This window comes from Dermacentor albipictus, chromosome 1 (genome assembly GCF_038994185.2).
Source record: "Dermacentor albipictus isolate Rhodes 1998 colony chromosome 1, USDA_Dalb.pri_finalv2, whole genome shotgun sequence".
NCBI lineage: Eukaryota > Metazoa > Arthropoda > Arachnida > Ixodida > Ixodidae > Dermacentor > Dermacentor albipictus.
The window spans coordinates 317,911,882-317,939,317 of record NC_091821.1 but is presented as its reverse complement, the minus strand read 5'-3'; the positions used below and the strand labels follow the sequence as shown (position 1 = coordinate 317,939,317).

At 52.0% G+C, this 27,436-nt stretch overlaps 1 protein-coding gene across 8 annotated transcripts in view; it reads left to right on the top strand.

Moving 5' to 3' along the window:
- The window catches only part of LOC135904029 (AT-rich interactive domain-containing protein 3C-like), a 247,089-nt gene that overhangs the window by 57,252 nt on the left and 162,401 nt on the right, over window positions 1-27,436 (top strand). For all 8 annotated transcript variants that reach the window (XM_065434597.2, XM_065434606.2, XM_065434615.2 and 5 more), the window contains exons 2-3: window positions 17,288-17,502; window positions 19,781-20,183. In XM_065434597.2, the coding sequence (XP_065290669.1) occupies window positions 17,288-17,502; window positions 19,781-20,183 (618 nt within the window). The remainder of the gene's footprint in view (window positions 1-17,287; window positions 17,503-19,780; window positions 20,184-27,436) is intronic.

Sequence of the window (27,436 nt, the reverse complement as noted above, 5' to 3'; positions counted from 1 at the left end):
GCCTCCACTCGTTTGCCGAACACACGACTTGTATACTCATCACGCAGTCGGTCGGCTTCTAGTAAAAGCCCACGATGGCTATCTGCGCAAGCTTAAACAGTCGGGGTGTTTTGAAACAGTTTTGAAACTCTCCAGCACTCCCACGAGGCCGTCGACGCATTACTGTTTTCTTCACACTTATCACTAACGATTGCAAACATTAACATTGCTATAAGAATGCCATGTGTGATCTTGCATCGAAGTGTTAGAGGATGATGTAATCCACAGTGTTGTGGCCGTATTTTCTAAGATACATTTCATTTTCCATGCTTCATGCCCTTGACTAACTTGCTCGGATGCGACTCAGACGCCGACGCGTATCCGTTATCACCAGGATCGTCCACTCGGTGCGAAGCAGCGTAAGAAAAACAGAATGGCAGCTGAAATGGAATTTTGCAAAATGTGGACCTTATTGCATAGCGCTGATGCTGTAATATGCGGTGTTCCCAAGAGCTGCGGTGGAAGCGCCGAACGCAGTCGTGCTCCATTTTACTGTTTGGCAGAGGCTTATCAGAGCGTGAGTTCAGTTACGTTATGTCGTAAATAGCGACGAGAAAGAACACGGGGAACGAGCTCTTTTACCAGCTCCAAGACGCCCTGTGCGTTCGGACGCAGCACGCACCTGAGCGGGGGCCGGTGAATGGAACGGGCGAAAGGCCCTGCGAGGCCGAGGAATACGCACAGAGAGGTGAGGCGGCGTGAACGCTTTCCCGTTGTCGTCGCGTGTTTCTTCCCCGGGCGTCTCTTTTCTTTCCGCGCCTGGCTGACTCCGTGTTCGGGCTTCGGCCGGGGCGCAGCGTTTCTCCCCGACTCGGGGAGCGAGGCGGAGGGAGGAGCGCTCGCGTGCGCGAAGCAGGTCGCGCGCGCCGGACGCGTGGCCGCCGCCGCCGACTCGTGGGCCGTTGTGGCTGTTTGTTCGCCCTTCCCGCCCCTCTCGCCATTCGGCCCCTCGGCGTGTTTCTTCTTCTCCACAGCAGCGCCCACGACGTTCCTCGCGAAAAGGGAACTCTCCGCCGAAGTCGACGAAGTTGGGTTCCGAAGCGAGCTCCGACTTGGAGAACGGTCGCCCCCCCCCCCCCCCCCCCGGTGGATGCCTCTGGCTGCCGCCGGATTCGCCATCTGCTGCCTCCGATTCTAGCGGCCCGCTGCGAGGTTCCGAGAGGAAACGAAATTCCGCGATAAAATTGTTGAACGTTTTAGAGCCTGAAACAACAACGTGTCCGGTAATGTGTATACATATGTTCAGAACATATGCAAAATCTAGAGCAGCTGTAGACTTCGCGTGTTTTGCAACTTTGCAGCTGAAAAATCAAATAAGTTGTATTATTCTTTTCCCTACTCTTAATATGGATGTATTTCAACGTTATGAAAAATGTTTAAAATACGAAAATAATGAAGGATTGTATCAATATTTTGGTCTTGATATGAACGACGTAGAAGCATTTGTTCCGCCACCCCCTTCAAGTTTCTTCTATAACCACTTGATACTGTTCTTGGACTTTCAAATGCGCGCATGCGTACAGGATCGCACTCATATATATGAGCGCGGATTGACACGTCGGCTTGTCCGCAAGCTGCGAAAGTTTTAGGCATTGGTAAGTGGAATTCACTAACTGCGATCTGGAACTGGAATCACTAACGTACTGTCCTATGTAGGGTACCTATTATTTATTTCGTCGAATCGTTTCCGAACGTGTGCTGTGAAGACGTAGATTCAGCCGTAGCCCTCCAGAAAGACACCGAGATGTGCGGGAGAGCCAAGGAGTTTTGCACGTCGCAAGCCAGCCGCTCAGCTTGTAGCTTATTAAACGCGCGTTTATTCTGCTCCCAGACTGGTCTGTACGCGTGGCTTTGTGATTTTGTTCGCTTTTATCGCATGAACGATTGGAGGAATCGGTGCATTGATGCTGCGGCGGCTGATCCTCGCTGAATGACACTAGGCAAACACTATTGAACTCCCAGAATATCATGTTCAAAGTGACGCGCGCACAGGTGCACAGGCATAAAATTATTGTCCCACCTTAACCAGGCGCGGCTGTTTCTTTCTCCGGCTTGTTTCGTGGTCCTGTCCAGTTTTAATGAAGCTCCTTGAGTGGGGGTATAGCGTCAGCTTCTTGACTCCTCCCCCTCCCTCCCACCGCAAATGCGCGATTACGAGCATTTATAAGGTGACCCCAGGGGAGCCAGAAGTCGGCTATATGATTTACGCGTCCCCCTAAGTTGGCGCTGACATCGCCGATTGCGTACGCCTGTGCAAGTTTCGTACACGTGGTCGTTTCATCCGCTTTGTCGAGGTGCGACGTTCTCTCCGCTCGCCGGGGAAGAAAGCGGGTGCGGCTAAGTGTGTGTGTATATATATAACCACGAGGGTTTGCTTCATTTATCACAGTGCTCGGGGAAAGAATTTTTCGCCTCTCAAACGGGCTAACGCAATTTATAGAGCTGCCCCTGCTGCACCTCTGTCAGGCTCCTTTAGGCGTGAAAGATGGTAGCGAGGATGGCGTATTCTACGTGGCGTCGCTGGCCTTTTCTTTTGCTTGGAGGTTTCAACTTCCGCAGGAAATGACGTCTACGGTTGTAAAATGATGAACGTTGACCCCGGCTGCCGGCCTCGTGGCTCACGAGACGCGTGCGTCTTTCGAAGCCAATCTTTGCGTCGAACGTTGTGCGAGGCGCCTCCCCCCCGCCCATTCTCATTGGCATCCGGTCTTGCGCTGTCACGAATGCAAAGCAGTACGTCAGACTAGTGCCAGGCCTTTCTGGCGACGTTTGTGGACAGGCATCAGCCCTTAAATATACTCAATATTGCATTACAACTGCAGACGACACTTCTGATATCCTCTCAGTTAAACTTACAAGAGTTACTGAGATATCGATGCGGCTTTCTCCTGCGTGAACCAATAAAGGGCGATCGTGATTTCCAGGGCGCATGCGGTCGCAGACGTCCAAACTCCGGCAATCACTGTTTGGACACTTCCAACTGGCACGCAATCTCATGGTGGTTGTCGTCGTCGTTGTTGAATGTTCGCGGTGCGTACTCAGTGTGGAGATTCGCAGTGAATCGGGTGGTTAAGGCGTACGAGGTTCTGTGCCGCCTGTCGGATTTTTTGTTCCTATCACCGGCTATGTGGGATGGCTGCGCGTTCGATCGAGGCGTCGGTCTCTCGCTAACAAGTGAAAGCCCCCCACCCGTTTCTGGGGAGCCTCGCAGCCCGAAAGAAGCCTTCCTTCAGCGGATGTGAAGCTGCGCGAGTACAGGCGCACGTGGCGGTGCTCGGGGGAGTGGCGAGTGAGGTGCTACTGGGCGAGGCGAACGCTGGACAAGCGCTGTCCCGCCAACTTCTGCGGGCTACGCGCCTCGAAGATTAATTTAATGTTGCCCGTGTGGCGATCGAGGCGGCGGCGGTCGGGCCGTGATTAGGCCTAATGGGGCCGCCGCGCAGGCCACAGCCGATCGGAGGCTGCTACGGCCGCTCCTCCCTCTGCGCTGCTTTCCTTTATTTTATGTTTTTCTCAGCGAGACCAGACGCGTCTGTGGCGGCCTCTTCCTTGTTTTTCCGCCGGAACGGTTAGTGCCTGTCTTTGCTTATCCCTTTCTGTCCCTCGCACAACCGCATGCCCTGTCGAAGATGACCCGTGGTCATGCACCTCTGTGTGCGCGTGCGTGCGCGGATTCTTGTTCGGCGGACGTTTAATGCCCGCTAATGAGGGCGCCTCCTCCTGTCGTCGCTTCTCATTACGGGGCGCCTGCCGCCGATCCAGGCTTTCAACCACCGTGCCTGTGGTCGCCGCACGTCATCACCGCTACTGCGGCTCGGTGAATTCCCCTTTGATCGCGAGTGCGGCACATATGCGGCATTACGCGATCTTTTACATAACTGTACCAGTCGCTGTTTTCATGCCGCTCGTTATAGCCCCTGGAAAGTAGGCGCCGCAGTTTACGATTTTGCAGTTACTTCGACAGCAACTTGATGTTCCGATCCTGTCGACCCTTATTAATTAGATGACGTCCTTTATTAACAAAGTTGACAGTTTATTCCAGTGGTTTTATTAATGTTCTCTACCCTTTTTGATCAATTCATAGAAACTACATGTGCAGCGATTGATTTGCTTACTCGGTGATAGTGCTTTTTGCATACCTTTGTTTTTAGCGTTTCATCAATAATTCAATGCTGGAGTGTCGGGCATTAAGAAAGCTGATGCTGTAGTCACGTAGGGGCCCTGGGCTGACTACTTCAGTTGTGCTGTCGTTTATTTAATGTAATTTCACCATGTTACTTCGGTAATCCAACAATTTTTCTTTTTCTCGGTTTAGAGAAGGGATGATAGAATCAGAATTTTCAGAGGCGGACTTCGTCCTCTTACGTTTTATGCGCGGAGATAATAGCATCTCTATATTTACCTTTTTGCCTAAAGCCAGTGTGCGAAGTGCACGATGGTAATTACAGTCGACATATGTAGGCAGCTTCGTTATAACTTGATGCTGTTACATCGTATAGTCACAGCACTCAATCCAGTGCCTGAGCTAAATATCTCCCCATCTGTTTCAAAGTGGCGTTCGCATGTGACAGTGGCGCTAACGCAGTGTGCAGAAGCGCTCAGCGCCGATTTCTTTCGGCCATTTTTCGGAAGGCGATGTTAACGCGACGCACGCGCTGCCGTTACGAAACTGTCGCCGACAAAGGGTACAACGTGTACTCCGGGAGCAGCCGACCATTTCTCCCGACACGCGACGAGCAGAGCGACCGTGCGTGCTTGGCCACTCGGCCCGATGTCTCGCCGCGGTGGCCGCGCTCTCTTGATTGCGGGTTCCCTTCGGCGCATATCTGCGGGGAATGCGCGCGGAATTCTCCCACAACACCGTGGCCGGTCATTATTATTACCGGCTCCGCTTTTATTTCCTCGCTGACTGCTGTACCACTGGTCAACAGGTTTGGTCTCGCTTATGCCTCCTTTAACCGGCTCTGGTCACCGCGGTCGGCGGCTCCGTCAACTCCCCGTCGGTCCGACTCGGCGCGCCCGCGGGTCCTCCTTGTCGTCGCCACCCATGCACTGCGCGGCACCTCAGTCGATGCCTTTAATTGAAGCGTTGCTCGATGCCCGCGGGGGCTTTCCTGGCCGGGGCGCTGACGAAATGTCTCGGGCCACCGCGCGCTCTTTCTCCTTCTCCGTTTATGCAGAATGGCTTCTGGCAATCACACTGACCGGCGTTTGATCTGCGGTGTTCCAGTTCGATTCTTGACTTGACTTCTTTTTTTTTTTTTTCCACCTTGTTTCGACGCTGCTCACGCACGAACAACTGGAACATCGCCGTCGTCGGCGGCTGAGTGGTTAGTTCGGCAGTGCTGCTTTTACGTCTTCTTTTTGCCTTTTCTTTCTCAGTTGTGGCCGGAGAGGCGGGGGGGAGGTTGCCGCTGGTTGTCCCATTTAGGCGCGCAACCGACAGAAACATTGGAGAAGGGGTCACCCCGCGCGCGCGCAATTTTAATGAAGCGTTGCGGGATGCCCCGCGGTGCCAGCCACTCCGAACGTGTGGAGCGAGTGATTTGCGAGAAGCAAGGCCTCGCGGCGGCGCGATTTCGGTGGGATCCCGCCTTCTGTACACCGTAGCATTGTGTGTTGCTTTTTCTTTTCTTTTTAATTACACAGTACACTCGAGTGCTGCCCACGACATGCGCTCGCAAGAAGGCAGGAGGGACGTCTCTTGGCGTAATTTGCGAAATGTCCTTGCGCTTTTCCGGCCAAATATATATTAGAGTCGAGTACGAGTTTGACCACTATACGGCGCGTCAGCGGGTAGAACGCCAATGAAGGAAAATGTCTAAGAAAAATAAGAGAGAGAGAGAGAGAGAGAGAGAGAGAGAGAGAGAGAGAGAAAGCTCTTCGGGTGTGCGATTCAATCGTGTACGCATACGGCTTTAATTGTGGTGTTGGCAATTTCTGTAATTGCGAGGTGCCATTTCCTGTGAGAGGGCTTCACATGTGCACCTCTTAGCCTGCTCGTGCCACGTCACCACAGTTTAACCAGATTACACGGTGCGACTCTCGTAGCGTAATCGCAGATTGTGCTGATTGCATGTGCAAGTGAGTCGGTTGACGCGTCACTGTCCTGAAAAAAGCTCGTACGTTTGCATGAGTCTAACCTCACGGGCGTTCAATCACTGTTCCCCTGCCGATGATCGGCTCGGCTCCACCTATCTCTCAGGAAGTCAATGGATCAAGTGGTAATACTTTCATATGTTTTCAATATAGGAGACATTGAAGGTTCGCCCCCCCCCCTTTTTTTAGAGCCGTCACTGTGCAGTAATCGATAAAAGATTTTTTTGGTCGAATTTATCCGCAAAGGAAACACTTGGAAACTTTCTACTACTCTAGAAAAATATCGGTCAATGTCGCCAGTCGATTTCATTAACCGTAGGCGCCGCTTTGAACATATGCTGCCTAGTGCTGTCTTTACAGTCCCTTTAACGTAAATGAGCTTGTTCATTCCGTCGTAATAGATAGTCTAGCCAATCGTACCAAGTTAGATACGTTTTATTTGAACGATGCCCGAAGCGCGTTGTATCGTTCTTTCTTTTCTGCGTAATCATCGTAGTCATGATCCGACCCGGCATGCGCGTTGCAAAAGTCCGCCTCTCACGTCATTGCGATCCTTGTGGACAGGGGCCGCGTTAGTAGGCGTACGGCGGCGCATAGAACGGTCGTGACATTCTTTTCAAAATTACCGAGAGCGTGTGACAAGTGACGGTACCACCTATCAGCGTGTGCAAAGTAGGCCGTCACTTTCCCACAATCCTGTCTTTCATGGCGGGGTAGCACTGTCGTTGCGGCAGCTATTGGTGGCATTTTCGCATTCCCATATCGTGGCACTCACTCGTCAATGTTACAGCATGCCACTCTGAGAGACACTTAGCGCGCCAGCCGTTGTGTGTGCTCATAAAACGCAGTCGCGGCGGCGGGGACCATTGCTCAAACATGTCTTTAACATTTCTCCTTTCCTTTATGTTGCCGCAAACGAGAAGCCTTCCACAGTGCCACGCGTGTACGCATTTCTAGCCGCAGTGAGTCGACAATGGCCACCTGACTCTGGGGGACACGGGGACCATGATTCAGCGATTTCCGGCTGTTGCCGATAGGCGTTGCGGTGTTTGTACGCGTGGCTGACTACGGCGGTGGAACGGACCGACACTAAGATAGAGTTAACTGAGAAGGCTGATCACGTCGGAGACGGCACCAGAAGCCTTGCACCGGTCTAGCGCTCTCGTACCGCGCGAAGTCCGCGCACATCGCGAGCTCTATGCGCTCTACGACCTCTGGCGCGGCGGAGGGGGGTCGGTTTCATTTCGACGCGCTTAACGGTCGTTACCGTCGCGCACCTAACGAGTCCGCGCCCGCTTCCATTTGTGTCAACCGCGAGTGTCGCAGGGGCGCTGTCGACGGCGGATCTCTGTGCACGAGCAATGCTCGCTTGCGTACACGCCTCAGTCGTTGCGGAAGCTTTTCGACGATGATTTGACAGTGGTTTAGCAGCAGGACTCGTCGCCGTTTGGAATTAGTCCTTTCTCTCCTGCTTTGTTGGTTGCAGTAGATGCTCTGCCGCTCGTCACGTTCCTCATTTCAGAATGATCCTAACGGAGTACGCGTGCTGGTATTACTGCACGTAAACTCTGTTTCCTGTTTCGCAAAACTCGAAGCCCCCTGCATCTGGCGGTGGCGTCCTTGCGGAGTCCATTCCGTGAAACATCTAGCTTATTGCCGCTTTTTTACGGATCGTCATGGTCAGACTGCATGTCATTTCCTTGCCTAACGGCCTCTCGCTGTCGATCTTCTGCGTGGCAGGGATGGTGACGAGGAGCACCGCCAGGGGGCCCGCAGTGCCCCCTGTTTGCTCGCAAACCAGCGACAAAGTTCCTTCGAAGGAAGAGCGGGAATGGAGCGAAGGGAGCGGGGATTTGGGACACGCGGTGAAGAACACGTCTGATCTTCAATCCCCTTTGTGCACTTCAAGCAAGTATTGCGGGGTTCACCGGCTGCATCGCGGCAGATTTGGCGACCTATTTTTGGGTCAGATCAGTGCCAGAACAGCAAGAACAATAACCACGAGCTCGCGCTCTCTTCGCATTACACCGAGGCTCGCGCTTCTCCGTGTGCTGTCAATGGTTTGCTTTTATTTCGCGCCCCTAACACGTAATCGGAAGGGCAGAAGTGTTTGTCTTTTATTGCGGCGTCTGCGTTATATATCGTCCCCCATTCGCTTTGTGCCATCTGCGAACATCGCAGTCGAAGGGCTGCCCAAAACGGAAAGTTATGCCGTGCTCTCCTCCAGGCCCAGGAGGTGTATGAGCTCGCATCCTGAACAGGAAGCTCGTTGATGTAGATAACTACGTAAGAGCTATTCGTGATACAATGCCGAAAAAGAAAAAGCGTAAGCGTTTATTTGCGTTCGAATTGTGCCTAGAATGTCAGCATAGACGTTGGGTGGAACCCATAAAAAAGTTAAATGAGCTTTCTTAAATTGAATAGTGTGTTATCCAAGGTAGAGTGTTAACGCTACGCTTGTAATTATATTTGCGATAGTACAAAACAAACGATAGCGAACCAGAAAAATAAAGGCATTTCGACTGTAGGAACCGAACCTGCAACCTCCACATACCTGATAAACGATGGATGTTAACATCTGCTGTGAGAGAGCCCAGCGAAGATTTAAGAAAGTTTAAGTATAATTGCCGAGGACCCGCAGTTATCAGTTAATAAATTGTTCACTTCCTTGATTCTATGACTAACATCGCTACGAAAAGATTCGAGGTGGGTAATGCAAGCAAAATAAGAAGAAACAAAAACGGGGGGGGGGGGGGGATTTAAAGAAAGGATCAGACACAGACCAAAGCCCATGTGCATTCATTATCGTAAGAAGGGTCAACGGGCCCCGTCCTCGACCTGCCCTTCTGATGACAGACGAGACGGGGTCCTCGCGATTAGTGGCGACCCATACGTCGAAGCGACATTTTTTTCTATCCTCTTCTCCACGGCGCGACCAGAATTGCTGCCCGACCCTTCGTCACTAGCGTGTATTTAGCTGCATCTGCGTCGTGATAGCACGCCCTGGGAAAGAGAGGGGAGCGAATTCCGAGCGACGAGGCCCGCCAGGGCGTTCGGACTGAGTCGAGATTTCGTCTGCCATTATTCAATCGGCCCTGACTAATGTCGCCCGCTCGGCGATTAAGCGGACCAAGCGGCGCCCGTGGCCGCGCATGCGGTGAACTGCGGCTGCGCGTGAGAGAAAATAAAACGCGAATCATGCCGTAAGAGGGGCGCCTGCGCGAAGCGTGCAGGATAATAAGAAAAGGGCCCCCAAAAATAAGGGGGAAAAAAAAACTGTGCGCACAAGGCGGTGATCATTCGAAGGACCGTCGTTAATGGATTTGATGTGCGTCTGCCGTGCTTTTGATCTGGCTGTGTGTCGCGCCAGTTTTCTGTTTTGCGTGATGTCGCCGGCTCAACCTTTGCGCCGCCAGCGCGGTGGGCCCTCGCGTGTGGCTGCGGGCGTTCTTCTTCGCCGTCGGTCGCGTCGTCGTCGCTCGTTGTGAAGAGCGGCGCGTTTAGTGGCGGCGGGCGGCCATTTAGCTCCGCGTACGTGTCTGGCGCGCGCGAGGGCGAGAGTGTGCTCCCGCCGCGTATGCCAATTAAGCCGGACCAGTGGTTGTTGCGGCTTCCGCACGCGCGGCGTCCTTGTTTTCCTCTCGTTCCGCCGCCCGCCGCAAATGCCGGCTATTTGATGCCCGGCGTTCGACGAGGCGTCTCGAGCCGGCAACTCCCAGTCATTCCTCGCCGTCGCCTTGCGTAGGACGCCCCGGAGAAATTCGTGGGGGCAGAGTTTGCACAGGAGACACGAATTAACGAACGGAAGTGAAATTAAGAGCTCCGTTGTATGCGCGCTTCGGAGTGCTGTGGACATGTCGCCGATTCGCATCGAAGAGCGGCGAGGGTCGCTTCGCATGCTTGCGAAAGTCGTTTCGGCGGCGCACCGACGCGCTGCTACTTCTCTCTCTCTCTCTCTCTCTCGACCTGTCTTCGTGACAGCCGCGCATGCAAGCTCGCTGGCCCCTTCCTTCCATCTCTCAATTTTTCTTCCGCGGCCAGCAGCTGCGTGTCGGGCGCATTAATCCGCTGCCGAGGGTCATCGCGGTGATTGCGAGCTGTCTGCGTCGATTTCGACCCATGTTCAACGATGCGAGATGGAAGCAACCGCACAACCGGCCGCGCGTTGCTCTATTATAAATAGAGAAGAAAAAGCGGCGACACAAGAGCACACTAAAAAGGCGACATCGTGCGCACGGAATATGGCTGTCGTATTTTTCAACACGAGCGACGTGCCAAGAGTAACCACAATCGATTCCCTTGGGTGTCTTCGTCTGTGGAAGCGTCCTCGCATTGCCGGCGCTCGTGCGGCACACATTAATGGATTCATTCCACCCATCTCTTGCTCACTCTCCCCTTCAGCGCTTCTCTTTCTTTTCTTTGTCGTATTTGCAGTAGGTGTACGTGGCCGCTCCGTTATGCGTTTAATAGCGAAGTTGAACTCTTTTCAGTGCACTTCTGGCCTACTACAAGATCTCTTCTCTGCGACAACTTGTCGATCATTATAAAACGTGTACCCCAGCGTATCAATTTCTTGCATGTGCTTATAATGGCAGTGCTGTAAATGACCTCTCGTAATACTAAATCGTTGGGCGGTCGAACGAAAACCTACGAAGTGTTCGGGCAGGTTTATTTTGCTTGTCGCTTCAGTTGACCGCATATTGACGACGCTTGGGCGCTACAACCTTTCCATAATGCCGTGTGGCGCGTTATCGAGCGGTTGACTGTGCGTTTACCCGTGTCGTGATTTTACATCCGCTGGCCATTCCGCCAAGTGTATGTATGCCTTTGCATGTCTGAGCTTGTTTTCAAGATATTCAACGACAGTATGACAAATTTCTTCCCGTGGCAGAGAGGCTGTGTTAACGCGGATTTATAATAATGCGAATGGTTTCTTGTACTAATATTAGATATTATTAGTCACGACCGTGGTGATTTCATTTCTCTAAAGCTCAGCGAGTGGCAGACGAGTGAACAAGCCGATGTGACCAAACGTTATGATTTCTGCTCCCACGTGGCCACTTTTTCAATCATGTCAAGACACTTGCGCCTCATGGAAATCGAAACTGAAACTAACTGTAGAAAAAGCCTTTATAGTCAATTATTCAGGGCTCTCTTAGGCTTGGCAGTATTCTTTAAATATATATGGGGTCTTGAGGTCTAGCTATATTATTTAACTAAAAAAACTCAGTGCCCTTCCACTCTGTAAAGAAGGATGACTAGCGAAGCTGTGTATGTGGGCCCCTCAAAGGCGAACTGCACCTCTGCCGCGGGTCGGCCGGGTATTGCACTATCTTCGGGATCGGCCCACGTATGGAGAGTGCTCAACGCCTGCTTTACCTCCGCTGCGGATCGGCCAGGCATTGCACTAACTTCGGGACCGGCCACCTATGCAGAGTGTTTAACGCCTGCTTCAGCTCCGACGCGGGTCGGCCCGGCATTGCACTATCTTCGGGATCGGCCCACGTATGGAGAGTGCTCAACGCCTGCTTTACCTCCGCTGCGGATCGGCCAGGCATTGCACTAACTTCGGGACCGGCCACCTATGCAGAGTGTTTAACGCCTGCTTCAGCTCCGACGCGGGTCGGCCCGCATTGCACTATCTTCGGGATCGGCCCACGTATGGAGAGTGCTCAACGCCTGCTATACCTCCGCTGCGGATCGGCCAGGCATTGCACTAACTTCGGGACCGGCCCCGTATGGATAGTGTTTAACGCCTTATTCAGCTCCGACGCGGGTCGGCCCGGCATTGCACTATCTTCGGTATCGGCCCACGCATGGAGAGTGCTCAACGCCTGCTTTACCTCCGCCGCGGGTCGGCCTGGCATTGCACTATCTTCGGGATGGTCCACGTATGGGGAGCGCTCACCGCCTGCTTCACCTCCGTCTCTGGTCGGCCCGGTATTGCGCTTTCTTCGGGATCGGCCCACGTTGGGCAGTTTTGTGTCCACACACGGTCACGATCCTGGGGGAACTAGCCCTTAACAACTTCGCTTTTAAGGTCGAAAATATGTCAGCACCTTTTTAAGCATCCTCGCTGTTCATGACGGTGCTAAGGCGTGATACGAAATTTCTTACGCAGTGAGCGTTTCAGCTTTCTGTCCCGATGCAGGCGTGTTCGGTTAGCATGTTGTTCTCGCGATTTGCACTCGAGCGCCGTGACCGCTCGCTTCCTGTTCCATCGCGCCTGCGCGCTGGCACTCCCTCTGGAAGACGGGCCTCCGGCTCCTCAAGACCGGTGCATCTCTCGAGCCCCGGTAGCCGCGTCCGGTGCTCCCCGAAGAAAGTTATTGATGGCGCCAGTGGCGTGCCGAGCTCGGGCGAGGCGCACGCTGCGAAGTTAGCGCTCTTCGGCGCGCCAGTAGCTGGCGCTGCGTTTATTTCTGTCCGTCCTGGCGTCGCGCAAGAGACGGATGAATCTCGTGGCTTGGAGAACCTGTGCCATGAGGGTTCATGTAAACGACGGCCTGAAGGCTGTCCACTATGGAAGTTCCTTCATCGTGTCGCTTCGCTTGTGCGTGCATCCTCGGAGATGCAGCCTGTTGCATCTGTACGTTCTTTTTTAACACCTAATTAATCATGAGCACGCTCGCAAGTAACAGCGCCAGAGCACCACGTTCTCCTACGTTCTTTCTACAGCTACGAAGGCAGGACATAAATATATTGCCTGATATTTTTAAGCAATTTTTCTCTCTGGGCGTGGTCTTAGGAAGGCTCCCTTCGAATGTGCCCTTGCCGAGGCCATTTCCGTGGGCGCTGAAACACGGCTCTGCGCACTGATGACTGACGCCGGTTTGGTGCTGATACCGACAAGTGTTTGCGCGCCGGGGTATCGCGAATCGGTTGCTGATCTAGAACAGAGTTTCGAGAAATCAGCCGATTCTCCGCTGACGCTGTTTGGCTTGTCCCTTTATCTCGATGCCTGGTCATTCTGACAGGGCTGGCCAAAGCCCGCCATACGCTTCTACTTTCGACCACTTATCGCGAGGTCGATCCATCCAGGCGCGCCATATCCGCTATTTGTGCTGATATCGGCTATTTTGCGTCGATATGTTGTACTTGGATGGGACCATGTGGACACATTTGTGTGTGAATATATATTGCTATTTACACGCCACTCGATTAAGCCAGAGTGCGACGACCGTGAGTATTGGCAACACACTCATTTCATAGCATCTTTATTATTTCCTTTCAAGCGAATGGTCCGTCGTCCTTAGCGTTCTGGCGCACTTAGTCTACAATGCATTTGCATATGAGTGAGAGTGACGGTGAATAAGTTAGAGATACTAAATTCACAATAATCGATGCAGTATACGCCCCTCCAATAGCAAGTAGGTCACTCTTATCGCGAGAAGAGTACTTGTAAGCCAACAAAAATCCAAAAAACGACAGACCTATGGCGACGCTGCTCTAAAGGATTTCTCTAATTGCAAGATTAAATTACGGTGCTCAGCGTTCTGGAGAAATGCTCGCGCTGTGATGTACCCCTTGATGTCAGCTGCTCCGGATTAATGCCGAATCACCGGCGCCTTTCTTCCGCTCCCGCCCAGACCACCGCTCAGGAGCGTAATTGCATTCCGCGCTCCCGTCAGAACACGGCCGTCGCCGAGGTCGAGAGTAAAACCCGGAACCCCGCGGTGCAGCAGCAGCAGCGCCATTGAGGTACCGAGGCCCCGTGTAGTTAATTGCTTATCGGTAAAGGACTGAACAATATCATAAAGAAACCAGACACTCAAATCTAGCAAGCTTCGATAACTGTTGTTGCGCCAGAACGACCCAAGTACGAAATTCAAAGCGAAGTTTTCTTGCCGAGGCACTTTTCCTTACGCGTCTGGCCTCTAGCGCCGAACGCCGTGGACGCATGCTTCGACGAGCGATACAGAACACGCTTTTTCGCGGGCAAGTCAGCGCGTTAAGACGCTTGGCGCGCTTCGATCCGCAGTTGCGCTAGAAGAAACCGACGCGCCATCCACACCACGAGTGCAACGCGGCACGAGACCACCACTGAAGATTTAAACAAATAACATCTGTATGACGTACTAGGTGTATATATGTGTATGTAATATGCAGCCTGTCTATAATTAACTGCAAATAAAATGGTTTCTGTGTATAACATTTCATCTTTAATACAAATATTTATACCTCGAAAATCACTTCATTTACACGCACGCACACACACGGTTCATGCGCCACTGACGCCAAGAATGCTTCGCTTTACTTGAATGCCAACTAGACTTGAGTCTGCATGTACACACGCACGCACACACGCGCTCACACACGCACACACACGCACACACACGCGCACACACACGCACACACACACGCACGCACGCACACATACACACACACACGCACACATACACATTGACACATGCCACATTGACGCACCGGCGCCTCCGATCCTTTCTGCTTCAAGTTCTCATTCGCGTCCGCAGAAGCTTACAAGAAGATGGGCGTATCTGTGCGAGAATAATGCGATAGCAGATGTGTGCGATCGCATGCGTTTTCATTCGCTGTTCGTACGCAGCGGTGCTACACCCCTGCGCCTGTCCACAGGCTACGGGACCCTTCCTCTGCTCCTGAAGGATGCACTTCGGATGTTTGCCCTGGCAAATTCACGAGCGTGCGCGTAAGTGAAATTGTACTCGCAGCTCCTCAGTCGCTCCTGCTTGCACTGCGGGCCGGCGGCCGTGCGCCTTTTAATTGCAGCGGGTCTCGCGTGATTAAGGTCCCGACCGTCGTGCACGTTCGATTCGGCGTGTTCTCTCGCCCCCCTGCTGCGTTTGACCGGCCTCTTGAATTCTCACATGGGCGCAGCCTGCGCTAGCCTGCAGCGGCGCTATAAGTCTCCACGCAGGGACTTGGCCGTGCAAGCTATACGTGCGCATGTTTGGCTATACATCTTCGACGGAAGCCAAGGGGAAGAACGCAGACATTCGTGTTCCGCTCGGCTAATTGTAAACAGTGCTGTCAATGCTGCGAAGGCAGCAGCTAGTCGCGACGCAGAGCCTCGTGTTGCCTCCACCCACGCGTCTGCCTCGTAGCGTATACCGCGCAGCTACCGCTCGCGGTCCTTAGCACATGTGCTGTTCCGAGTATATCGCTCGACTATTTGTATCGCCGCACAGAAATAACGAGGAGGAGCTGGGAATGCTTCACAAATACGGTTGGCTTGTGAGCGTGCATTCGATATACGGTGCAGCTCGCTTTCGCTGCAGACGATGTTTACTGGGGTCACTGTGCGATTGCTTTTCCTTCTTTATCCCCCCCCCCCCTCTCTCTGCTTGTTTGAAACCACCAGAGACGGCAGATACTTTTTTTTTTTGAAAAACTCGAAGGCTATCGCTTGAGCGCTGCCTTTACGCAACATCGCGGCCAGGTGGAAAGGAGTTATACAAAATCAACCAATGCACACGCTTTTACCTGTCTTACATTGTTCGTTATTAGCCTGAAGCCGCTTTCCGGCACAAATGAGATATGAACGTGCATACACGGTAGTTGTATTTAGCGGCGAAAGCAATTTAGACGAGCTGCCAGACGACGTTCTTCGAACAGCGCCAAGGATGCCATTCGTCTTTACCTTCGTAGTTCGTTAAAAAAAAAAAAACGTTTATTTGTGGGTATCTTTCGCCCAGCCAAAGATGTGAAAGAATTAGACCGAGCTGTGCAGAAAGCTCACTTAGTTTTAACCTCTGCAATTTCTGTTTTGTGTTTTGAAGGGTCGCTTAACGAAAAGAGAAAGTAAGGCATAGAGGCCGGTCCATTACGCTCCTTAAATAGCAACTATAGGCCACTGTAAGGGAAGGTACGCACAGACATCTACACCTCCGCAGATTTACGTAACCAGCTCCCTTTAACGCAGCACACCTGGGTCACAAGTGACAGAAGCTGCATAATTTTTGTTCAAAATAGTTGCCATTACATTCGAAAGCGAAGCAGCGTTGATCCTTGGGATTTTGTACTGCTGAGAGGTTAGACCATGTGTATGAACGTTTCCGTCAAGTCATTAAAGAGATTGGCTCAATTATTTAGTGGCGGAAGACACGCCCTTACTCGCCACATTTACCTCTTAATCAGTCATTTTTCTCTGCCTGGAAAATACGGAGGCATACATTTTTCGACCTGCTGGTTACCTCGTCAAAAGAGAGCGCTGTTTGAAATGTTTAGAAGAAACGTTGAACCTCGCTTGACAGTACGGCGGAGAATGTCGCGCGGGGATAATTGTCCGTACGGCGCAGGAGATCCTGCTTTGGTGAGACGAAGCCGGCTTGGCGTGAAAACGCGAAACCTTCCAACGAAGGGGGCCTGCGGAGCGTCGCGCACAAGGGCGTCGCCTCGTGCGCTGCTGCTATACGCCGAGTAAATCATGCGTGGCTGTTTACAGCAGACGCGGCGCGTTACATCGGAGGCGCTTTCAGCGCGTCCTGATTTATTGCCTTTGGCGCACGAAGGCAGTGCCTAGCCTGTTTCCTTGGCCTCCCATTGGTTCATCAGTGGGGCGTTCCCTAACGCCGACCTTCCGGTTGCGCACATCCGAGTTAACGTTCGCCCGTTCACTCGCGTTGGACGGCAGAGCTAGCGCGAATGGGCCCGTGCAGTGGTATCGGCGATTCAGCCGCGAACTGCAGTTGCGGCTACGCGCGGCATGTGTGCGAGTTGAGCCTGAGTGAACATACTCGCAGTTGTCCTTCGAACACATCGTTCGTGACCTGTGGCACGGGCGCAAACTTCCCGATTCGCGAATTTCGGAGAAGGTGACGTCATCACGACCGTTGCACTTAACCCCGTGCAATTGGGCTTGCCCAGCCTGACTCAACTCTCACTCTCTCTGCCCAAACAGCTATCGATGTCAACCCGCGACACGCTAGAGAGCCTTTGATTAAGGAACGCAAATGAAACGCCTCTGACATCCCCTAATGTGAATCTCTCAATTGACTCGACCCGTACTCGTCGGGTTTACGTAAACGCCACAATAGTTATATGTTCAAGGTTTACCACACAGCTCGCGTCGAACGGAGACTAGTCGTTTAACCGGGATGATGTTGCCCACGTGTAATCTGTGTATGACGAGCTCGCGTTAACCTCGGCGTTGCTTGTTCTCGTGCTGCAGTCGAACCCCGAGGAGGAGGAGCTCAACGAGTCGGAGTACGGCGGCTCCGGCGACGACGACGAGGAGCGCCGGACGCCGCTCGACGGCGAGTTGAGCAACGACGACGCGCAGTCTGACGTGCTCGCTCGCTACCATCCGCACAACAACAGTGGCGTCAGCGGCGGCAGTAACAACGGTGGAAACAACGGCAGCGTCCGCAGCAGACAGGATGATGGGTCAGTGTACACTCCTAAGAAAAAAAGGACTGAAAGGGGTAGGGAGGTTAGTCCTTTTTGGGACTATCTGACATGGGATGAACTGTTACTCCCCATGCGCTTACTCCATGGAGGACTAACAGTTGCCCTTTTCCGATGTTCCCCAAGGGAATAATAGTCAATCTTTCCGATGCTCCGCAGAGGGAGTATTATAGAAACTAGCCATTTATACCCTAATAAAGAAATACTGGCTGAAAAAAAAAAAACGTGCTCGAAAGTGGGATTCGAACTCAAGACCTCTCGCTCACAAGTCAGGTACTCTATCAATTCACCACGGCGGTCTTCTTTTTTTTTTTCAAGGTGTTTATTATAGTAGCATTCAACCCCACATTCAACAGTTCTGCATAGTTAGAGGACGGAGGGCACAATGAAAGTCCCACACAGAAAAGGCAGCGTTCATACTGTGAGTAGAAACGTTGGTTTCACTTTAGAAGGGTGGTAAGGATAGCACCTCACGAAAATAGAGTACCAGTCCGGTTGTACATCGAGTCCATCATAAACATGTTTTAGGTGTAGTGTCATTTGGATAAAATGTACCATTGTAGGTACCACCGTTTTGGCGTTTCGGTCCATCATTCGCGTTTTCCACGAAGTGTGCATTCCCATGAGAAAAAAACATATCGAAAGGTGCACTATTTCAGGGGTCGGCAGCAGATATCGCACATTATAAGCGTTAATCTCAAACTCTTTTTGAAGTCCGTTGGAAGGCATCCCAAAATAGGATGGCGTCACTGCAGCTAATGAAACAATGTTCAATTGTCTCTGTCAAATCACAAAGGTGACAGTTAACAGAAGAGACAAAGATACCCTATTTCTGTAGCCATGTTTTCATCACGGCGGTCAGTTCGCAGTACCGGGTTTTGAGACAAGGTTAAGCTTCGGAACGCAAGTGCGGCAATATAAAAGTGACTCGGCGTTTTGGGCATGCTATGCAGTGAGAGCCTAAGGTTGAGTGTACTTGCAACCATAAGCGACTGCGAAAAAAAATCAGCCCGAGTATTCAGAGGGTGATTTAAACTGAGGCACTACGCGATGTATACGTGTTGTAGCGAGCTCAAACGGGGCACCCAAGACGACATAGAAGTCCAATTTCTCTGTCGCTTAGCCTGCCCCGTTTGAGCTACACATCGATTCAGTTAAGTTCGTAATCTCCTTGGAACGGAAAGAACTTAGGTACTATTGACGAAGAAAATCTAGCCGTCTATCAATGACTTGCGCGTTTGATGTGTATCGCTCACTTAAGGTGTGCGCACGAAGGGCATGGCTCTTCAGATTCCAGCTTTGAAGTTTCACGCAATTTTCTCGCGAAGAGGCAAGGTGCTGCTTTGCATGTAGTTCAATAGAAGGTGCACGAACTTCGAACTATTCAGGATTTATAGACAATACCGTTTTCGCCGGATCTCTCCATGTTATAGCTTTGGAGAAATCAAACGACGACGACCTACCACGCAGTTCACACAGCATGCGGCTTAAAGTCCAGGAATCCAGTTGCAGGGAGCGGCTCTTACTGAGCATGCGCAGGAAGGAACTGTGCGCTTGTATAGTGGCGGCGCTCACATGTAGCCTAAAGTATATGAGATTCCCTGCCTGCTGAAAACATGCTGAATGCTGGGTGCTGCGGAGTGAAACGTGCTGATTCGCAGCTGAAATCGTGCATGCATGTATGTACTGTACGCGTTGGCACTGATGCAAGCGCCAAGTCAGCGCGGGGACAGTGGCCCTGGAGTTCACTACAAATACAGGTTCTGCATGACCTTTCGCCGCATATTGCATGCGCCGATCTCCACAAAATGTACTTGGTGCCCCCCCCCCCAATTGCCATTGCCCCAAATAAAAAACAATAGACGACTCTCACACTACCAATTTGACATGGGAGCATAGTATTCTTATGGGGATGCCTTTGCCGCTGACATTAATATATGTGCTTACGCAGAATCGACAGAAGCTCTGTCAAGTTAGCTTATAGATTATTAGACGATCAGCGTCATTTTGCGCTCTAATTGTGAATCGCTGTGTCGGCATCTGTGTTCGTCGTTGAAGGTAAGCGCAATGCGGCAGGTACAACTTTTGTTGGAAACAAACTAACAGTACCGACACCCCAAGTGCCGAACGCGCATTACGCACTTATGCGTTGCTGTCTGGCACCTGCTACTAATAGCGAAGCTTCGCTTGCTTCTTGAATGCACGCGAGTTAAACGTTGCATCATTCGTCTCCCTCCGCGGTGCTGTCCACTCGCAGGAGTCCCGTCCCGCTGGCCAACAACTGCAACAGCGACCACTCGAGCAACACGCCCCCGGCCGCAAGCAATGGGTCGACGATGGCGCACGCGGGCGGCCTGTCCTCTGAGCCACGCATCCCGGCTCCAAATGCCGTGGTCTCTTCTTCGCCGGGTCCTCTGCGGGTGCCGGACTCCGGCCCGCTCAGTGCGCTGGCCGCCCGGGCGGCGGCGAGCGGAGCCACGGCTCTGCTCCCGGCGGCTGCCATCTCTGCGCTGTCCCAGGCGCCGCCGCTGTTCAGCCTGGCCACTGGCGCCCCGCACATGATGCACCTTCCGCCAACGCTGACGCCCCACACCGCGGCCGTCTCCGGTACGCCGCCGGAACCCAGCAAGTACGCGTTCGAGGACCACTACGGAAAGCATGTGAGTATGTCACATTACTGCTGTCTTTCTCGTCGTAGTTATCCCCCACAACTGGGGTACCGCCGTGTACGGCGTACGCACCCGGTCGTCCGGCAAGAGTTGCGCAAGATCGAGCAGTATCTTGAATTGAGCTAGTTGGTCTCTAGCGCTGTCAAGGGCGTTCGCTTCGCGTGAGATGCGCTAGGCCGCCGCCGTAAACAGACTGTCGACTCTGCTAACGTCTCTTCTTCCTTCTGATAATGGACCTTATTCATTAAAGCTACCACAATGTTCAAGTCTGCACTTTCTAATGAACTGTCTGAACAGCTCGCCGATCTTACGTTACGGATTTGCTTGCTCCTTCTTGTAACCCCTGAATGATCCTGAAGGCCGAAAGATAAATAAGTCTGCAGCTGAACGCAAGCCCCTCCGGGAGATCTCGAGTTGGCCCAGTTATGCGTCACCCGAGGTTGCCTGTAGGTTTCCTGATCGCACCCATTTTGTCTTACCCTGTCGAGTAAAGTAACATGTAATGACGCTCGTTCGTCAACGTCACGACATTTACGCTGCAAATAGAGATATACAACGTCCGGCTTTGTTACCCTATGGAGGGGATAGGGTATCAAAACGCTGAGTATTCAAACTGACCCTCTGCTGGGAAAAAGTCACTTAAGCACCAGGAGATGTATGCACAGTAGTCGCTCAACGTGGTGAATTCAGCCGTTCCACCCGATTGGCGCGCACTCCGAAGTGCTATCCCAAAGAGGCTGATATGCTGATTGGATGCAGTCAACGCCTCTTAGTTTGTTGTCCATTTTCATCATTTGTCTGGTTGAGCAATTACTGGCCTCGGTTAATCCGATTCCACGACTCTCACGCGAAATAAGAAGCGAAAAGTTCTGAACAGTACAGCATAGCCAAAGCAGACGAGAAAGAAGAAAAGTAAGGGGGAAAAAAAACACGGACATTTAGAGGCCACTTGCACGAGGCGTGGGTTGCTTTCACGGCTGCAATTTTGTGCCTATCTCGAGCGGCAGTGCAGCTGACTTTCAGGTGCCTCAGTTCGGTCAGCCATGTTGTGCCTGACGATCCCTCGGAACAAAGGATGCTGCACCGGCAGACGTGCAGTGCTCTTCACGCTCCGTTGTTTTCTCAAAGCCAGAGTGCTGGCGACTAAATCAGGGCCACTTGAGACTAACGAACAAGCATTTAATTTTCGTATAATCGGCTTTTCGACCGCCCAGAGCTTATAGGCAAGACGAGTGCCCACCCAGACTACGAGTGAACCTGGCGTAAACAATGACAGCTCACTTCAAGACGACAACGCCACCCTCCGACTACCCCCAAGGCCTGTCTCCCGATCCTGAGATTGGTTACGAAGAGGCCACCAATCGATCGAAGGGCCATTGTTGAGGACTCTCGTGGGAACAGGGTTGACATGAACTGAACATGGTTGACATGACATGAACCGTTTGCGACGTGTTTGCCTCGTATGTGGAGAGAGAGAGAGAGAGAGAGAGAGAGAAGGGAAGACGGAAAGGCAGGGAGGTTAACTAGACTGAGTCCAGTTTGCTACCCTACGCGTGGGGAGGGGAATGGGGAGTGAAAGAGAAAGAGAGAGAACTTAAGTGTAGGTTGTCTATAGTCGGGCACTCAAGTCCGTTGCCTTCAGGTAGCGAAAAAGCGCTCAAACTGCTTTTTGGGCCAATGAGCTGTGAGGCCAGGCTCCCAAGATCTTCGCTTCCGTGAATGGCCTGTCATCCAGTCTATTTAATGCACACTGGAGAGTCTCACGTTGATTATCGAAGCGAGAACAGTGGCACAGAAGGTGACTGATGGTCTCTTCACACTTGCACTTAGCGCACATTGGTGAATCCGCCATTCCAATGCGGTAGCTGTAGGAGTTGGTGAATGCTACTCCTACCCACAGCCGACACAGCAGTGTTGCGTCACGTCGTGGAAGGTTCGCTGGTAATGTAAGTTTTAGTGATGGGTCGAGACTGTGTAAACGACACTTAGAGTTCTGTGGTGTATGCCAGACACCTAACGTGATTGCACGAGCAAGACTGCGAAGCTCTCTTGCAGCGTCGACTCTGGATAAAGGTATAAGGACTGTCGGTGAGCCAGCCTGGGCACGTCGGGCAGCGTCATCGGCGAGGTGATTACCAACGATGCCACAGTGTCCCGGCAGCCACTGAAATATGATGTCATGTCCTCGTTCAGATGCGCTATGGCAGGTTTCGTTGATTTGTGACACCAGCTGTTCATAATTGCCACGTCGTAAGCTTCGCAAGCTCTGGAGGGCTGCTTTCGAGTCACAAAATATTGCCCATTTGTTGGGCGGTTCTTTTTCAATGTATTCGACAGCAGCGCGAAGAGCAGCCAGTTCAGAACCTGTAGATGTCGTTACGTGAGAAGTTTTGAACTTGATGACGACCGATTGAGATGGTAGAACAACGGCGCCCGTAGAATTTTCGGACACGGAACCATCCGTGTAAACATGAATTCGGTTAGCATATGAAAAATGTAGAAGTTCCAATGTGGTCTGCTTGAGAGCCGCGGTGGGCAGGCTAGCTTTCTTCACTATTCCTGGAACAGCAAGGTACACAGGAGGCTTCTTCAAGCACCACATAGGGGATGGCGTTCTTGTTGCGGGTGAGTGCCTCAAAGACAAAGAGTGCCGGTTAGCCGCAATCGATCTGGAGAACGCTGCCTTGGGTCTTTTCTCAGGCAAGTGAGCGAGATGGTGGTCAGGGACTCTGGATATATGGCGAACATGCGCCCGGAGTGTGTCGATATCTATATAGGTCCTTATTAGGTTGTCTCTCGCGAGGGCAATTGTTGCCACGGTTGAAGCATTTCGAGGTAGCCCCAGACATGTTCGAAGGGCTTGACCTTGAATGCTCTGTAGGACATGGATGCTAGTTTTGTTAGCATTGGACAGCACTGGTGTGCTGTATCGCAAGTATCCTAGGAAGAGCGTCCTGTATAGTTGAAGCATAGATGCCACGGATGTGCCCCTCGTTTTACCGGCAAGAAACCTTAGTATATGGGAGATAGAAGTAAGCCTCTTCTTCAAGTATGAGATGTGGGGGCTCCATGAAAGGTCTCTGTCTATAATAACGCCTAGGAATCGGTGAGTTTTTGCGTACGAAATTGGTTGGTGGTCAATAGAAATGGGGTACCAGGTCATGGGCTTGTGGGTAAAGGCAACTAAGGCGCACTTCTCGGTCGAAATGCTTAGGCCTTGCGCACGCAGGTACGATGATGTTAGAGTCACTGCTTTTTGGAGCCGTGCACGCACCTGGAGACGTGTAACTCCCGAGGCCCATATGCATACGTCGTCAGCATATATTGAGAGGTTTACTGTATGCGGTAGAACGTCGGCAAGGCCAAGGATTGCAAGGTTGAACAAAGTGGGGCTAAGAACCCCACCCTGAGGGACGCCACGATAAGTGTAATGGTCAGTAGTTCGGCCATCTGCACTGTGCACAAAGAAGGATCTTTTGAATAGATAGCTCCGAATCCACCGAAACATGCGTCCACCAATTCCATTATTTTCCAGGGCATCAAGGATGGCTTCATGCGTTACATTGTCGTAGGCGCTTTTCACGTCGAGGAATAGTGCAACCGGTATACGCTTGTGGTGTTTTTCTTGTTGTACAGACGTGACTAGATCGATGACGTTGTCAATAGACGAACGGCCTCTTCTAAAACCAGCCATGGCATCGGGGTATACGTTGTGGCGCTCAAGATACCATTCTAGGCGGGTGAGAATCATTCTCTCCATGACCTTCCCAACACAGCTGGACAGCGCAATGGGTCGGTAGGACGCTAGGTCAAGTGGCGACTTTCCAGGCTTCAGGAGTGGTATCAAGCGGCTGGACTTCCACCGCTCAGGAACGACGCCATCAGTCCATGACTGGTTATAACATTCCAGAAGTCTGCTTCGGCCATCTTCACCTAGGTGGCATAAAGCAGCGTAGGTGATGCCGTCTGGTCCTGGCGACGATGAGCGCCTGCATGAGGCCAGAGCAGCGTCCAATTCCTCAAGTGAGAAGGACACATTCAATTCCGGGAAGCGTGTCGCAGGAACCTCACCCAGAATTTCGCCACTGATGGTGACCACACTGCCCGCAGTCTTCACACAGAAGTCTTCGGCTATATCGACCTGTGAGCGGCCTTGATAGAGGGCTAGGGATGAGAATGGGTGTCGTTGCTGTGGAGACGAGCCAAGGCCGCGCACCGTCCTCCATATGATAGACAGTGGCTTGCGGGGGTCAAGTGATTCGCAGAACGTCTTCCACCGTTGTTCCTCCAGCCTGTCCATACGACGTTGGATTTTCTTCTGTATACGTCGAGCGACTCTAAGGTCATGAATTGACTTCGTGCGCCTGTATCGCCTCTCGGCTCTTCTGCGAATGGTTCGAAGTCGCTCAAGCTCCATGTCAAAATCCGTACGTTTTTTAGCGGATGTAAATGTGTACTTAGACGATTCCAGTACACTTGTAATAAGATTCTCAATGGTGCCGGTAAATCCTTCTTTGCATGCCTCTTCCACCTTTGTCTTATACGTTGACCACCTTATATATACTTGTCGGGAAGTACAAGAGGAGAAGCTTGCAAATCTCGCATAAGCACAATGGCTCTTCCACTGCCTTCATTCCGTGATGAAGTGCGTAGCGCGACGATTTTCCAGTGGAATGCCAGAGGACTTAAATCACGGATTTCATGTTTCCGCCAATACGTTTTCACGCACCAATTTCCTGTAGTGGTAATATGTGAACCGAACGTGTCCAAAGCGCTAAGACTCTCTGGATACGAAGCCTTTATGGCGTCGACGTGCGGGCAATCCAGCAAAGTAATTGTTTACATCCGTACAGAACTGACTTACATTCCCCACTCCGTGCAGCCTCATGATGGAAACCAATACGTGTGTCTCCGCATTACAAAGAATAAAGTGGCCTTCACCCTTATCGGCGCTTACATATCCCCATATAGTCGGTTCGACGGCGACCGATTGCGAGACATCCTGACGGCGACTACTGGACCCTGGATTATCACGGGAGACTTTAATGCTCATCACTTGGCTTGGGGAAGCTCCAGAATAGATTCGAGGGGCCGGAAACTTGTGGAATTTGCTTCCGACCATGAACTTAGCATTATGAACGATGGCAGTCCGACGTACTTGCGTGGTTCGAACTACAGCAGTTGCTTAGACTTGACCTTGGTGTCACGGCAACTTGATCAAAATGTTCGATGGTTCTCTGACATCGAGACTCATGGTAGTGACCATATTCCCACCTACTTAAGTATCACTCGTATGTGGAAGTGATTGTGCAACGTTGGTGGCCAGTGTCCGACGGAAAGGCTCGACGTCATGGGCGGGATATTGTGAGCGGTTCGGCGTTTGTGATTGGCCGAGTAGAACAGCGAATTCCCTCGACAGATGAAAGGGGGCATAGACGGGATAAAAAGTGGATCTGGACGGCTCTGAGGGGAGGCTCGGACATGCATGTACTGTGCTCCGACAGTCAGGGAGCCGCTTTTGTAAAACTCGAACATGTACATTCACTTGAACGTCGCTCGGCACCCTTCTTTCTCCCGGCAGCTGGCACGGCACCATCCGTGGAACCTTCGTGACCGCACGTGGCCGCACGGACCCCCGACTTGACAACAGCCCTCATACCAGGTTCAAAGTTCGATTACATTTTCTGCACAGCGCGCCTTCCGCCTACTCGGAATTTCTTGCGGGCTCATCGCCACCAATTCGATGGGGTTTGCAGCTCGGTTTCATAGCTTCGATTTCCAGCTTTTCATCTCCTCTCTCACTTTGGTAACCTTTAATTTATTTTTTTCTTGTTGCGCTTCACTTGCTTTTGGCGGAAGATTACAGTTTTATAAGTCGCTGGCAAAGTGAGCCGCAGCGCCTGAAGTCAGTGCCTTAACGTTGCACAGATCTTGCACTCGCATAGTGCTTTTTTTCAGGGGAGTTCGCAACACCGCGTCGCCACAGCCGGTCTTACTCGACCATCTCATTATGTGCTCTGCTCCTTCACGATGGACCAAATCGCCGATTCGTTCCGTCGTGTAAAGCAAATTTGCTTTACCTGAAATTGAAGGATATCTTCTACGTTGAATAACGTTGGAGGACGGTTCTGCCGTAATGCATATACGAATTTAGTACACAAGGCAGCCACACAGAAGAGCCTCCTTTTTCTTTTTTTCCGTTTTTTTCTCGTGCCTCTCTCGTCATGTGTGCTGTTTTCGTTATGCAATGACGAAGCTCGCTGCCCTTGCTCAAGCTCATTTGTTGTTCTGCTGCTGATCTTGAAGTCGCAATTTTGAGAAAGACCACTCGTGCACCGTTATTTGTGTGCATGGTAAAGAACCGCAGGCGCTCAAGGTGCTACAGAGTCCTTCACTATGGCATACATAGACCCTCTGTCATAATTTCGAGCATTATCAATCAATCAGTCAGTCAGTCAATCATTCAATCTATCGATCGATCGACCGACCTGGTTGTTGATCGCGAGTTTGAAATCGCATATGCGGGCTCCGGCGAATGCACGATGAACGGGGCGTTCGAGCAGGGCTACCGCGCTGACCGCTGGCAGTGCCGCTTTACGAGCGCGCGGCGAGGCGCGAGCGACGGTGACAACCGGGGGGCCGTCGGATCGCGCGTCGCGTTCCGCGCTCGGCTGACATCTCCGCTGGTGACGTGCGCGTGCGCGCGCGTATAAAATCACGAGCGCAGCGACTGCTGTGCCGCTGCCAGCATTCAGGGTCAAAGACCTGTTTGCATCCCAAAGTCTGTGTCGTCGTCTGCCGAGTGAGCAAACACTCCTCCTTTCCTTTCCACACTCGAGGCCTGCTGCCGCCTCGCCTATCTATCGAAGAGCGTTTCGTCGCACTATCTCTGAGGCTTGCTTCCTATATGCAGCGGCACGCCGGAACCCCTATCGGTGAACTGGAGAGAGAAAGAGAACTCTCTCCGGAGCTCTCTGCGCGCTCCGCGCCTCGGGGTACCTTGTGCTTGTGGCGGTACGAAACGTTTTCGTCGTGTTTCTTCTACGGCGAGCCACCGGTCGTCATCGTTGTAGTTCACGCGCCTTTCTCTATAATATATACTGGGGACTGAGAACGGGAATGAGCAAGCGCAGGCGCTCGCGGGCAATGTTTTGATAGCCCTTGTCGCGCGAGTCTTAAGAGCGCATACGACAAAAATATTACTAGATCCTGTGGCTTTGTTGAACGCCCTTAACACGCTTCGG